Consider the following 12,418-nt stretch of genomic DNA (forward strand, 5'->3'; position numbering starts at 1 on the left):
AATCAGTCCCGATAATGACGTTGGCCAAACAAAAACCCAAATGGAAAATGTTCTTAAGAGGAGAACAGGTGGATTGTGCCAGACGTGAAAATATTATAACTAAACGTAGAATAAAATAAACATTTAAAAGAAAATTAAATCGAAGATCAAATGGAAATTGTGCATACTTTGTTGCTTGAAAACTATGAAGAATAGTTTAAATTGTTAATAAAAAAATAATACTTTTAACTTCAAGAACTAGCAACTCAAAATTGAGCTAGTTATCCTTACACACTTAAATTAAATGAGCAATAATATCGTTAGAAACCCCTGAAGAGGCGGTTGAACAACTTCCAGCAATCCATAATTTCCCCACTGACACTTGCAGCTTTCGTGGTGGGTGTGAAAACCCCTTTTTCTCCCAAGGAAATTGCGCAAATTTTGCCACCAAATTGAAAAGTTCTTGAGCATTCTCAGGCACTTTCCCCGCTCCATTTGGTTTCTCTCCCGTTTCTGGTTTATGTTTTATGATTTTCCCTTTTGTTGCCTCTGCCTTGATGATTGCCACGATTCCCCGATACTTGGCTGGGCAAATTGAAAACTTTTCCGCAATTTTTGTTTTGCGGCCACTCGAGCGTTTGGCATTTTCGCATACTAAAACTATTTCCATAGAGCTACCCTCCTTCGTCTTATCCCACTTCATGGCATTTGCAAATTGCCGAAAAGTCCAAAGTCGTTGAGTTTGACCGTAAATTTGCTAGTAGCTGATTCTTTAGTTATTTTATATAGTAATTGGGGCTCGAAATGCACTTTCCTTTCCGAATCCTTGGCTTCGATTTAGGGCCAAAACGTGGAAACTTTCAGTGACGCTGAAACAAATTTGATAAGGCTTTTGTATGAGAAAAATCGCTACGACATCGCGAAGGAGATGAAGGACGACCACCGGGAATGATTGATGATTTAGTCAGCTTCCGAAAAAGTATTAACAGCCAAGGATAAAAAATAGGATAAATAAACAGGGGAAATACCAAGGCGCCATTCGGATGCTCTTTCTTTTGATTTTATTTATTGCAACTTGAAGCTCTTCTGAAGTAAATATAAATTCTACACAAGTCAAAATAATATTATTAATATAACAAATTTATAACAAGTCTTTACAAAAATTAAATAATAGATTATTTAATTTTATTTTCCACTAAATATTCTAGTAAATCAACTCTTCAAATAAAGCTATCTTTGCACACAGCGGGCATAAAAGTCAAACTCGAATCGATCAACATTTTTGTAGCATTTTTTCGTCAAAGATGATGATGATGATGAATATGGAGAAGGGCCACCCAGTCAGGCACCCCCGTTGGTCAGGACGTTTCTGTTCCGTAAACAACGCCACATGCCTTGGATTGAGTTCCTTTTCCTCCTACACTTTGTCCTGCCTCTAGTCCCGTATTTATGCTTCGACTCTTTGGCCATAAAAATGCCTGAAATATGCTGCTCATATACATATACATACATATGTATGTATGGTTATATGTACAATGTATGGAGTGTCCGGCTCTTAGGCATTACTTGGCCAAGAGGCGGCACAACAGAATCGTCCCCAGCCAAGACAAGTAAATTGCTAGCCAGCGGGAAAGCGTGACTCTCCAGCTCTCCGGTAAGTACTTTGAGGCAACAGAGCCTCAAAAGTACACTGAAAAAATTCCTTAACAGTTTATATTTGAGACGGTTTTATTATAATTACTTAACGATAGATTTATTTTTAAATTAATGCAACGCAAGGAGAAAACCCTTTGAATTGATCTCCCTAACAAAATTATGGCATGGATCGGGTTGCGATTGTGTTTGACTCAACAATTTGCTTATTTACTGTACATACATACATACCTATGTACATATTTCATATTTCGTAAAAAAAAAACTTCATTTATGTAAATATAAAGTCTTCTCTTTCTTTTTCACTCATCAGCAAAAAATACTGCAGTGCATCATTTTGTCTGAAAAGTGTACTTCCCCGAAATTCTCGCAGACACAAACGAGAGATATTAAAAAAAGAAGCTAAACAATTTTTGTTTAGTATTAATTGGCTAAAAAATAGCTATTTTATTCTAAAATTCTCTAAATTAGCTACAAAATGAAAATGCGACTGCCTTGATCTAGTGTTCACAGTGAAATTTCAAATTTGCTGACAGCAGGCTTTGGGAAACTGATTTAGTTATTGTGCAACTTTAAAGGCTTCATCTCAAATTTTCTTGATCTGATCCAGAGCTAGTAAAAATGTCGTCCCATTGTGATATAATAAACCTTCCAATAGAGATTTTGGGTTTGGTTTTCAAGTACATTCCGGTTATGAGAGATAAGCTCAATCTGGCAAAATCTCATTGCGTTCTTGGAAAGGCATTCGCCTTTCACGCCGGCAATATTTTTAAGGAAATCGAAATTGAGAAACGGCCAATCGAGGATTGGTCAGATATTTTGTCGCTGTGTGGATCCTCTGTTAACAGCATCAGAGCCTTAAATTATTATAATAGGGATACAGATCCTGTATCTGCGGCCAAGTTGGCCTCCAAGCACTGTCCCAACCTGGAGAAGTTCAGCTTTCGCGTTTGCAGCAGTTCCTGGAATCAATTAAAGTCGCTCCTTTTGACTCTTCAAAATCTGTCTTACATAGAACTTCGGAACTGTTCTGAAAATGTTAGTGTAGTTGATGCGCTGCTGCAAATGCCCAAGCTGAAACACTTACAGTTATACGGGGTCGAAAATCACTTTAGTAAGTATTGTAAAGGCGAGATACATAGTTAAACATAATCAATTTTTCACAACATTATATTCCTCTTTAGTTGAAAGAGTTGGAGAACTTTCGAATCTGACGAAATTGACTATGCAAAACATCGAACGCATTGATTTCTTCAGAGTCAGCAGATCACTGAAGAACATTAAAAGCTTGGAGATAAATACCGCTGTTTTCCAAAAGCCTAATGATCTTGGTGACGAACAATTGTTGCCGAAAATTGAATTAATTAAAATTAACTCTGGGATCTTCCAAACGCCGCTGCCTTACTTACCGAGTCTAAAACATTTGTGCATTAGGAGCACCTTCGATTACAACATGAATCCTTCCAAAGTATTTGGGGAATCGGTCTTGAGTTATGGCAAGACCTTGGAGTCGCTGAGTTTTCGTGCAAATAGCTATTTTTTCTTCAATGTTGATAAAATCGGGATATTAATGAAGCTTAAGGCTCTTAAGAAGCTCGAGTTGCCGGTGGAAAGTGATGATTGTTTCCACGATATCTCCCAATTGGAGAACCTGGAGGAGTTGAGCTTACTAAATTCGAAAATCACTAACCGAGGAGCCATTATGGTGATTAATGGATGCAAAAAATTGCAAAAACTTAAAATTTGCGATTGCGAAATGGTCAACAGAAATATGATCAAGGCAGCTGTCGCTGCTCTACAGCATTGCTCCCCTAGGTCGGATAAGCCATTTTTACTCCGTGTTAGTCGTGACTTCGGACATGTCGATAAGGTAAGCTGATTATATATTTATTATAAGCATGGTATTTTTATTATTTGTAAATACTTAAATATATATGTTTTATTTACAGAGCAAGCTGGGTGGAGTACTGGATATTGAACATGTTAATCCAAATGATGAATTCTAAACATACAAAAAAATATGAAATAAATAATATCGAAAGAGAAGAGAGTATTATAAATGAAGTTAATAAGTCTTAAGTTGTTCTGTTAAAATAGTACATGTATGTTTATGGAAGACATTCAAATGTTTTGATTTTAATTATTTTACAATACAAATAAAATAAAAAAATAATGGTATTTCGTGAAACATATTAAACAATTTTATATTATTTATTTAGCTTTTGACATGATTCTTTTTTTTTTGCATACCCCTAAGTTTAAATATGAATTCAACAATTAGTATTTTGGAGTTCTAGGATCATAGTCTTCAGTATACATACATATATAAATTATTACAAATGTGAAAGAGAAGATACGATACATATAAGTGGAAAAAAAGGTAATACAAATTTTAATATAACACAAAAAAGCTATAACAAAAATATAAAAAATACTTTCTATCTAAAAGTAGCTAAATTAGCTAAAAATTTAAAATGTGACTGCACTGATCTGGTGTTTACAAAGAAATTTTCTGAAAGGCAGGCAGCTTTGGCATGGGTTTTGGATGAAACGGAATTAGTTACTGTGCAACTTTCAAAGGCTTCGCATCGCTTCGAATTTTCTTGATCCAAAACTGAAAAAGATGTCATCCCATATTTCTATAATTAACCTTCCCGAGGAGGTTTTGAATTTGGTTTACAAGTACATTCCGGAAATGAAGGATAAGCTCAATCTGGCCAAATCCCATTGCGTTCTTGGAAAGGCATTCGCCCTTCACGTCGGTGGTATTTTCAAGGAAATCGAAATTGCTGAACGACCACTCGGGGAGTGGTCGGACATTTTGGCGCTGTGTGGATCCTCCGTTACCAGGATCATGACCACAGCGGTGAACACTACCGTGACTGTGGTCAATCTGGCCTCCAAGCACTGCCCCAACCTGGAGGAGTTTTTCTTTCCCGTTCGCAGCAGTTCCTGGAATCAAATCAAGTCGCTGCTTTTGACTCTACGAAATCTGACTTGGATTGGGCTAATGAACAATTTTGAGAAGGCTAATGTGGTTGATACACTGCTGAAAATGCCCAAGCTTAAGAACTTGCAGTTAGTCGGGTTCAACCGTCAAGATTGTAAGTATTGAAAGCTGAAATTAAATCGAATCTTACTAAAATTGGATCCCTTTTTAGGGGAGAGCGTTGGCAAACTCGTCAATCTGACGGAATTGACTATAATGAACAAGAAAGAGGAATCTGCTGATATTTTTAAAGTCTGTTCCCCCCTGAAGAACATTGATTCACTGGAGTTTAAGTCCGCTTTTATTCGCGTGCCCAAAAATCATGGTGAATTGTGGCCGAAAATCGATATGCTTAGATTCAACTATGGGATCTTCAAGACGCCGCTGCGCTACTTGCCGAGTCTTAAATATTTGACCATTGACAGCATTGCCCCACGCATGAATCTCACCCATGTATTTGGAAAATCGGCTTCCAATTATGGCAAAACTTTGGAATCTCTGCGTTTTTGCACAGAAATTCGTCGAATCATCGATACTGATGATCTTGGGGTAATAATGAAGCTAAAGGCTCTGAAGAAACTCGATTGTCAGGTGGGAGGAGATGACTTCATGGACTATTTAAGTCAATTGGAGAACCTGGAGAAGTTGATCTTGCAGAATTCGGGCTTGTCCAACCGTGGAGCCATGACGTTGATTTCTAGATGCAAAAAATTGCGTGATCTTGATCTTTTCGGATGCCCCCGGATCTACAGCGACCTAGTCATGGAAGCTGTCCTTGCCTTAAGTACTCTTCGACCTCCGTCTGAAAAGCCATTTATACTACGTGTTAGTCGTAGCTTCGGACCTGTCGATATGGTAAGTTGATGAATAAAAGAATAAATATACATGTATCTTTATCATTTATCTGTAGTCATTTTAATATTAAATTTTATAATATTAATATATTTTATTTTCAGAGCCTTCTGGGTGGAGTTTTGGAAATTCGATACCACAATTTGTTTGATTTTTTCTAATTCAAAATACACAACCTAAAAATATGAAGTACCATATATAATTTCGAAGAAATGAACAAAGGAAGAACACAATACAAATATCTGAAGGAAAAACGAAACGATTAAGTTGTTTTGATTAAAAAATATCATTCTGTATATGGAAGAAATTCAAATGTATCGACTTTACTTTTAAATTACAAATAAATAATCAATTTTCTTTGTTAAACAAATTATATTATTTTGTTATTACACTGTAATCAAGTTTTTTTTCCACCCCCAAAATTAAATGTTATTATTTAATATTATTTACACATCACGTATACGCCTCCTTGGCTAGGTAAGTTTATTTCCCGAAATTTTCTCGGTTAATTAAATATGTTTTTCTCAGTGAACATCTGTCCCGGACTGGCCATCAATTATAACAAGTGCCTGGCCAGTACAAATTGAAGGCGTAAATTAGCCCCTGCCCGGGAAACTGTCAGAGAGCCTTCGTCTCAGGCTGAGTAGCCGCTGGCTCAAGTGCCGTGCGGCACTCCCTCGTCGCCCAGCTGGCAGTGGGTGTCAATTGCGTTTATTGAAAAATATGGCACGCTGACGGGAATAGGCAATCACCCCACAGAGGCCTCTGGAAATGTCCCCTTTAAGCCATAGTTCCGGGGGTTCCCGGATATTCCCGGAAAAATCATCAGGGTTTAGGAATTGCCTACTAAGCCACAAAAGCCAAACAACAACAAACAAGAAATCGTTTTTTCGTCTCGAATTTCAACGCCTTGAGATAGCATCTTAATTACCCATCCACACACACACACACATACAAACACAGAAAGGATGGGGAAAATGAAAGGACTAGGAGACAAGTCAATGACCTGGCAGGGATATCCCGCTGGCGGTCAGCTTCGCTTCAGTATTGCACACACAAACGCTTTCACTTTCTGTTTTCATGAGCGCACATACCCATTGATGGGTTGCTTTAGTGGGGTATGATGGAATAGAATAAATTTAAGAGAAATTATTATTATTCTAGGTAATTTGGAGAGTAAAATATAAAGAGAACTATAAATAAAACCAAATTATATTTAAGTAAAATGAGAATATATATTTTCATTGCGAGGTATCTTGGCTACCATTCTCTTTACTTACCTACGCACTCTACTCTTACATATCTTTGCTATTTTAAGGCGACAAAACAATAACAATTTCCTGTTGGACCAAACTTTTTGGGCTCACACTTCCGGTTCCTACTGCTCCTTTCGAACCTGTGAAGCCGTAGGAAAACATTAATTACCCAGAGCACACACACACACTCACCGGAAGGGTGCCACCTGCATAGTTGGCAGGACTGGGAATGGAATGGAAGGCAAACCTGGTCAAACCCAGACAAACATTTGCCAACATTAGTTGCCTACATTTCGGGGCACGGAACTCGGAACTCGGGACTTTCCCGCCTCAAACCAAGCCAAGTAATTTGAGTTTGTTGTGTTTGCCTCGCTTTTATTTCTGTTTGCTTTGTGCGGACACAGTTATTTATGCCTCCTCATCTGGTCCACTCCGGTTTCCCTCTTTAGTTTCATTTCGGAATTTTCTTTAGTGTCCTTGGGCCATTTTTCTCCATTTTTTTTTTTTTTGGCGACAACAGCAATGAGCAGGCCCATAATTGTGCGGCTGCAGGACCTCAAAGAATTACAAGATTTTATTTTTATCCGAAACAACTGAAGTAAAACAGGCACGTGTTTTACTTATTTTTTGTTTGTGCTGGAAAAACCGAGAGCTTCGATTTGTGGCTCACTTTTACCTAATGATGTGTTTGTGTTTGCACCAATGATTGTCACAATGCACTATGGGGTTTTTGACCAGTTTTTGTGGCATTAATTAATAACTCGATCAGTTTTGAAGATATCGACATGAAACTTTACCAATCATCATTATTTGTCCCTAGGCACATATAGTATGAAAATCGTTCGGATCAGAAATCTATATCCTATAGCTCCCATAGGAACGATCGGGTAAAAGTAAAGATAAATTAATGAAATTTAAGGAGCTTATATTTGTTGCTATTTTAACACGATATAGCAATTTTGAACAAAATCGGACAACGCTTTCCCTAGGAACCAAAATAACCATAATACCGGAAATCAGTGTTTTTCCATACAAACAGCTACCAAATTGGCTCTGAAAACAGTGAGGTTATCTGAGAAAAATTCAAATTGCAACAAAAGTGCGGAAAAGTGCACGATAAGACTAACTGCTTTTTACTCAGAATTGACAACGCTACAACATACACTTGGACGCATTGAAAACTAATGCGAACTTCTATTTCAAAACTCTTCCCAAAGTTTAAATTTGTTTCTCAAAATTCAGCTTAAGGTGCATTTATAAAATGACAAAATGTCAGTATAAACACGCACAATTTAAACAATTAATACCTTTAACATGTAGTTAAAACCTGTGAAATCAGTGTCCATTAGTTTTTTCCTTTGCAAATTGTGTCTTACACGAATAGTTTAATTTCAAAGATCACTTCGTAAAAATTACAAACTTAGCAGACGCGCTTTCGGATGCAACAGCTGACTTTACAGCTCTGTTGCTAACATATGCTGTTAAGTATTAACATTTTGAGTATGAGGCATAACAGTTCGATGTTTTGTTAATACAATCCCACTATTTTTTTTTTAATTTAAGAACTTTTAAAAAATGACTAAATGCCACATAAAGTGGTCAAAAACCCCATAGTGCAATGGTTTCCCGGAAAAATAGCTCTAGCCTTATTTAAATTACGGCTAAGAGAGAAACCCTGGGAGGGGGAATTGAGTGAGAGAGGTTTCTAGGAGCTCCTAGATTTATTTCCCATACAAAGAAAGCTACTTCAAGTGAAGGAAAGAAAGCAGTAATTTCCCTGAGAAAAGTGAGCTTGGCATGTCTCAACTTTTATTCACTTTGCGGTAACTTGTGTTGGTAACAAATTCCGCCTTTTAATGCCCGATTCCATTACCAAACTTGCACTTGTGGAAATCTCCTCTGAAACAGACTGGTTTAAGCTCAAATTAATTAAAATGTTTGCTCTCTGTCCCACAGCTACTAGTCCCATGCAAATGGGAAAAAGAAAATCACAAAAAAGAAAATGTATCTTAAAGCCAAATGAATCCGTCACGAAATTGGGTCAACACGCGGCTCGGCCAAAAAAGTTTCTGTGCGTCTTCTGTGAATTTTAAATTAAAAACGAAACCCAACAGGGACTTATGGCGGCCCTCGATGAATTGGGGGAAAAGGTGAGGCCCAAATCATTTTGACATCATGAGCCGCCGCCCGAAAATGGCAAGTCCGCAAAAATATGCAAAAATAAATAGGAATTGGTGGCCAGCATGATTCCAGCTTCCAAGCCAGAACGGGGCAGCTTAGAGTGCTCCGGATCCGGAATTGGCCATTAGTCATTATTGACACATTCTTTCCGCCTTTTTCTAGCCATCTCAAGTCGTTGCCCCGGGCTGAAAATGGTTTTTGCTTTTTCTATATATTTTTTGTGCTCTTTTTTCTACTATTATTTCTCGGCAGAAACGAAAGTCAGACACTCGCTGTCAATGTCAGAATTCGTGTTGTTCCTAAGGGATATTTCCGCTTGGGTTAACATATTGTTAACATTTTTGTTTTTCATCTGGAGAGATCCGGATGTTGGGTATTGCAGGGTAGATGAGATTGGGCAAAGGCTGAAGTTTTGAAAATGTTTGGAAAAATTAAAGAAAATTAAGAGAAGCTATATTAAAAATGTTATTTTATATTTTGTTACCTATATAATATTTGTCTAGATATCAAATTTATATTCAAAGTCTAAAAGAATATAGAATATAGTTTTATAGATTTCCTAAAAGGTATTTTCCAAGCCACTTTCTCCACTTTTACTCAAGCTTTTCCCTTTGCTTCTGCCAAACATGCGGGAAAAACTAAAACGCAGGATATAACAAACGCCGGACGGCGGCCGACAACTTGGCATCGAGTCCGGCCTTAAGTACGGATACGGATGAGACTACCGGTCTGCTGTTTGCCGGATTACAGGTCAATGATGTATGTTGTTAATTTGCCAAACAACGCCGGCATCAGTCTCGGACACAAATGGCCATCCTGATGAATGGACAGAAACAGAAGGTGGAGTCGTGGAGTAACTCATTTTATTTTTTTTTTCTGCGGTTAGGCCTTTTGATGTTTAATTATAAGCTCCTAGAGACAAAAGGACTCCTAATGAAGAATATGCATGAAATAAAGGATACTCAGAAGGTTCTAAATACAAGCTCAAATGGAAAGCGGTATAAGAGAAAATTAGGTATAAGTAAAGGAGTTTCCCTAGATATATTCCTGTGATAAATTAGCCTCCTTTTATTATTTTTATATTTTGAAAAACAACAATTAAAGTTAACAATTTATAGTTATTGTTTGTGTTTCAGTTTCGCCTGTAATTATTTTCCAAAGCATTTATTTTCCAATTCCCAGTTTTATACTATTTATTTACCAAACCCACAAAGTTTTCGTTATTTCAGATTTCCCGAAAGTTGTGCTTAGGTTTTATTTACTGTTGTTTTATTGCCTCGAATTTGGGGCAGTTGTTCGCATTCCGAAAAGTAACTTCCACTTATACGGTTTTTGCATGTTCCGGGGTCTTCAAACTAAAATAAATACGAAATGTAAAAAAGGCTTAGCACTGGCACGCAGAGGGGAATAGAATTCTCGCAAAAATTTTCGTTTCAACAAAATCAAAGGGAAACAAAAGGAACCGCCAAGTAAACAACAACAATAAAGTCCTGCAAAGTAAACCAAAAAACACCAAAGTCAAGGCAATTGCTCAGCTCGTTTTTATAAGGAAGCCGGAGGAGTCTCAGAGGACACGGCCTGAGATTTACTCTTCTGGCCAGGTTAGCGACTTACGGTAGCCGCGTTGCGATGGAAATATTTCGAGTAATTAAATGCACAGCCGGTGCGATGTCAAAATAATAATTAAGCCGACAGCATAATGAGAGGTCCACTCCTACACTCGACCTCGACTCACTGCCGCCCATTGTTGCTCGAATAAATGGGAATTGATTGGGGCAAGGGGAGCGGCATTCAGGCCAACTGAGGCAGGCGGAACTAATTGAATTTGCCAGCAGGAAAATTAGAAAATAGGTGCAAGACCGGACGACGGAGGAAGGCGTCAAGGTGTCAAAAGGCCGCAAGCGGAGATTCCTTTGATTGCTTCGGCGAGAAATTCGAGAAGGAGCAGAGCCAGAGTCAAGGACTCCTTGGTCTACAGGGAGTCGAAGAGTCTAGACAAATTTTGCAGGGTTCTACTTCGCAGGGAATTAGCTTTTTGAAGCCGTATTTATATAAATTATTTGAAATCATAGATTTATTTTGTTTGGATGCGATTTTAAACATTTTTTTGTGGTGAATACAAATATTTTTGTTTAAAGAAACAAGAAGGTTTCCTTTAAAATATTTACAAATATTTGTATTAATTTTAATAAATATTTTACTAATAAAATAATTTCCCAGTGCATTTTCCAACTTATATTTCCTTCAACCGAATGAGAGGTATTCAAACATACTCGAATTCCTGGCATGCGTTCTGGTTTCCCTCAGAAAATCTGTAAATTTGAGACAGAACTCGGGATCCATTTCAATCACATTGTGATTGTTGTGATTGTGATTGCCAATGTTGAAGCACCTCGAGTTCGAGCTGCTGCAATTTACGGGATTGTCTGGTATGTGCCTTGTGTGTGTTATCTGAATAAATGCATTTGGTACTCGGCATTCGGCCTGACAAATGTTGCATGCCACAAGATGGGTATTTTCCTGCTCCGCAAATCCATAGATATCGGCTTTCAATGAGTTTCCCCGCAAATGTAAAATCGAAATAAATTTTCTGGTCCTGGCTGGGACACATTCGAGTTGAAGAAGGACTGCTGACAAAGGCAGAATGCGGTCTCATAAAACACAATCATATGCAAATACCTTACCTTAGGTGAAGTAGTGCCCAGGCTAAATATTAGAGCTGGTCAGTCGATGGCAAAAGGATTAGTATTCTGCCTTTGGCATTAGCAGAATGCTTTTTCCCCCCACTTGAACAGAAGGTAAACATTTTGGAATTAAAACTGAAACACACAAATAATAGGGAGCCACTGAGAAGAGTTGCTGTGTTGTTTCAGTCCTAATGAGCTTTTGGCTTTATTAAATCAACAAAATAAACGGAAAGCTGTTGGCAACCAAAAATCAGAAACTATATAAATCCACTACGAGCAGCTTTATTAGTTTTTTCGCCTCCAGCAGCAGTCTTTACTGGTGAAAGGACCAAGGGGATCTGCTGGATACTATCAGTGCAGTATTTGGTCAAACCAGCAGTTGAGGTTGGCAACTTTTAAATAATAATTGGGAATAAATAGTCGAGTGTCCGATGAATTCACGTTGAGTGCCAGGAAAAATTGAATGATTTAGCAGCCAATTCAACTGGCAAAAAGGGGGTTAAGATGGGGCAGTTGAAAGGGGGTTTAACAGGAAAAGTTTTTTACCTGCACTGACAAAAACCTTGGGATTTTTAATTCATATAAATAATATTTTATGAAATTAAATTCAATTTGTTTCTTTTGGAATCTTAGAATGATCTTAGCATCTTCTTTTCGCCACAAAATTCCAAGGACCTAACAGTTATGTGTATACATTCAGAAATACCCTACAAAAAGCACATCAAACCTATGACCAAATCACACACTGCCATCAAAAGTACATCACCATAAAATGCTGTGCCATTCAAGATTCAATTTGACAGAACTCGGCGACAAGAGAC

General features: G+C 37.6%; 2 protein-coding genes across 2 annotated transcripts; both read left to right on the top strand.

The window, feature by feature from the left end:
• Positions 1–2,179: 2,179 nt before the first annotated feature.
• Positions 2,180–3,810, top strand: LOC108080620 (internalin I-like). The gene is made up of 3 exons (XM_017175445.3): positions 2,180–2,746; positions 2,817–3,502; positions 3,582–3,810. The coding sequence occupies exons 1-3, from the start codon at positions 2,254–2,256 to the stop codon at positions 3,636–3,638; spliced, it is 1,236 nt and encodes a 411-aa protein (XP_017030934.1). The 5' UTR covers positions 2,180–2,253; the 3' UTR covers positions 3,639–3,810.
• A 345-nt stretch (positions 3,811–4,155) lies between these two features.
• On the top strand, positions 4,156–5,813 carry LOC108080631 (uncharacterized). The gene is made up of 3 exons (XM_017175455.3): positions 4,156–4,736; positions 4,794–5,476; positions 5,578–5,813. The coding sequence occupies exons 1-3, from the start codon at positions 4,256–4,258 to the stop codon at positions 5,632–5,634; spliced, it is 1,221 nt and encodes a 406-aa protein (XP_017030944.1). The 5' UTR covers positions 4,156–4,255; the 3' UTR covers positions 5,635–5,813.
• The last annotated feature ends 6,605 nt before the right edge of the window (positions 5,814–12,418 follow it).

Source organism: Drosophila kikkawai, chromosome 3L, assembly GCF_030179895.1.
Source record: "Drosophila kikkawai strain 14028-0561.14 chromosome 3L, DkikHiC1v2, whole genome shotgun sequence".
Classification (NCBI taxonomy): Eukaryota; Metazoa; Arthropoda; class Insecta; order Diptera; family Drosophilidae; genus Drosophila; species Drosophila kikkawai.

Bases quoted from the DNA above. Each gene is read 5' to 3' on its own strand.
- LOC108080620 (XM_017175445.3), top strand. From the start codon at position 2,254: ATGTCGTCCCATTGTGATATAATAAACCTTCCAATAGAGATTTTGGGT. The intron at 2,747-2,816 runs GTAAGTATTGTA...ATTCCTCTTTAG, and splicing joins CGGGGTCGAAAATCACTTTA to TTGAAAGAGTTGGAGAACTT. The intron at 3,503-3,581 runs GTAAGCTGATTA...TTTTATTTACAG, and splicing joins ACTTCGGACATGTCGATAAG to AGCAAGCTGGGTGGAGTACT.
- LOC108080631 (XM_017175455.3), top strand. From the start codon at position 4,256: ATGTCATCCCATATTTCTATAATTAACCTTCCCGAGGAGGTTTTGAAT. The intron at 4,737-4,793 runs GTAAGTATTGAA...ATCCCTTTTTAG, and splicing joins CGGGTTCAACCGTCAAGATT to GGGAGAGCGTTGGCAAACTC. The intron at 5,477-5,577 runs GTAAGTTGATGA...TTTTATTTTCAG, and splicing joins GCTTCGGACCTGTCGATATG to AGCCTTCTGGGTGGAGTTTT.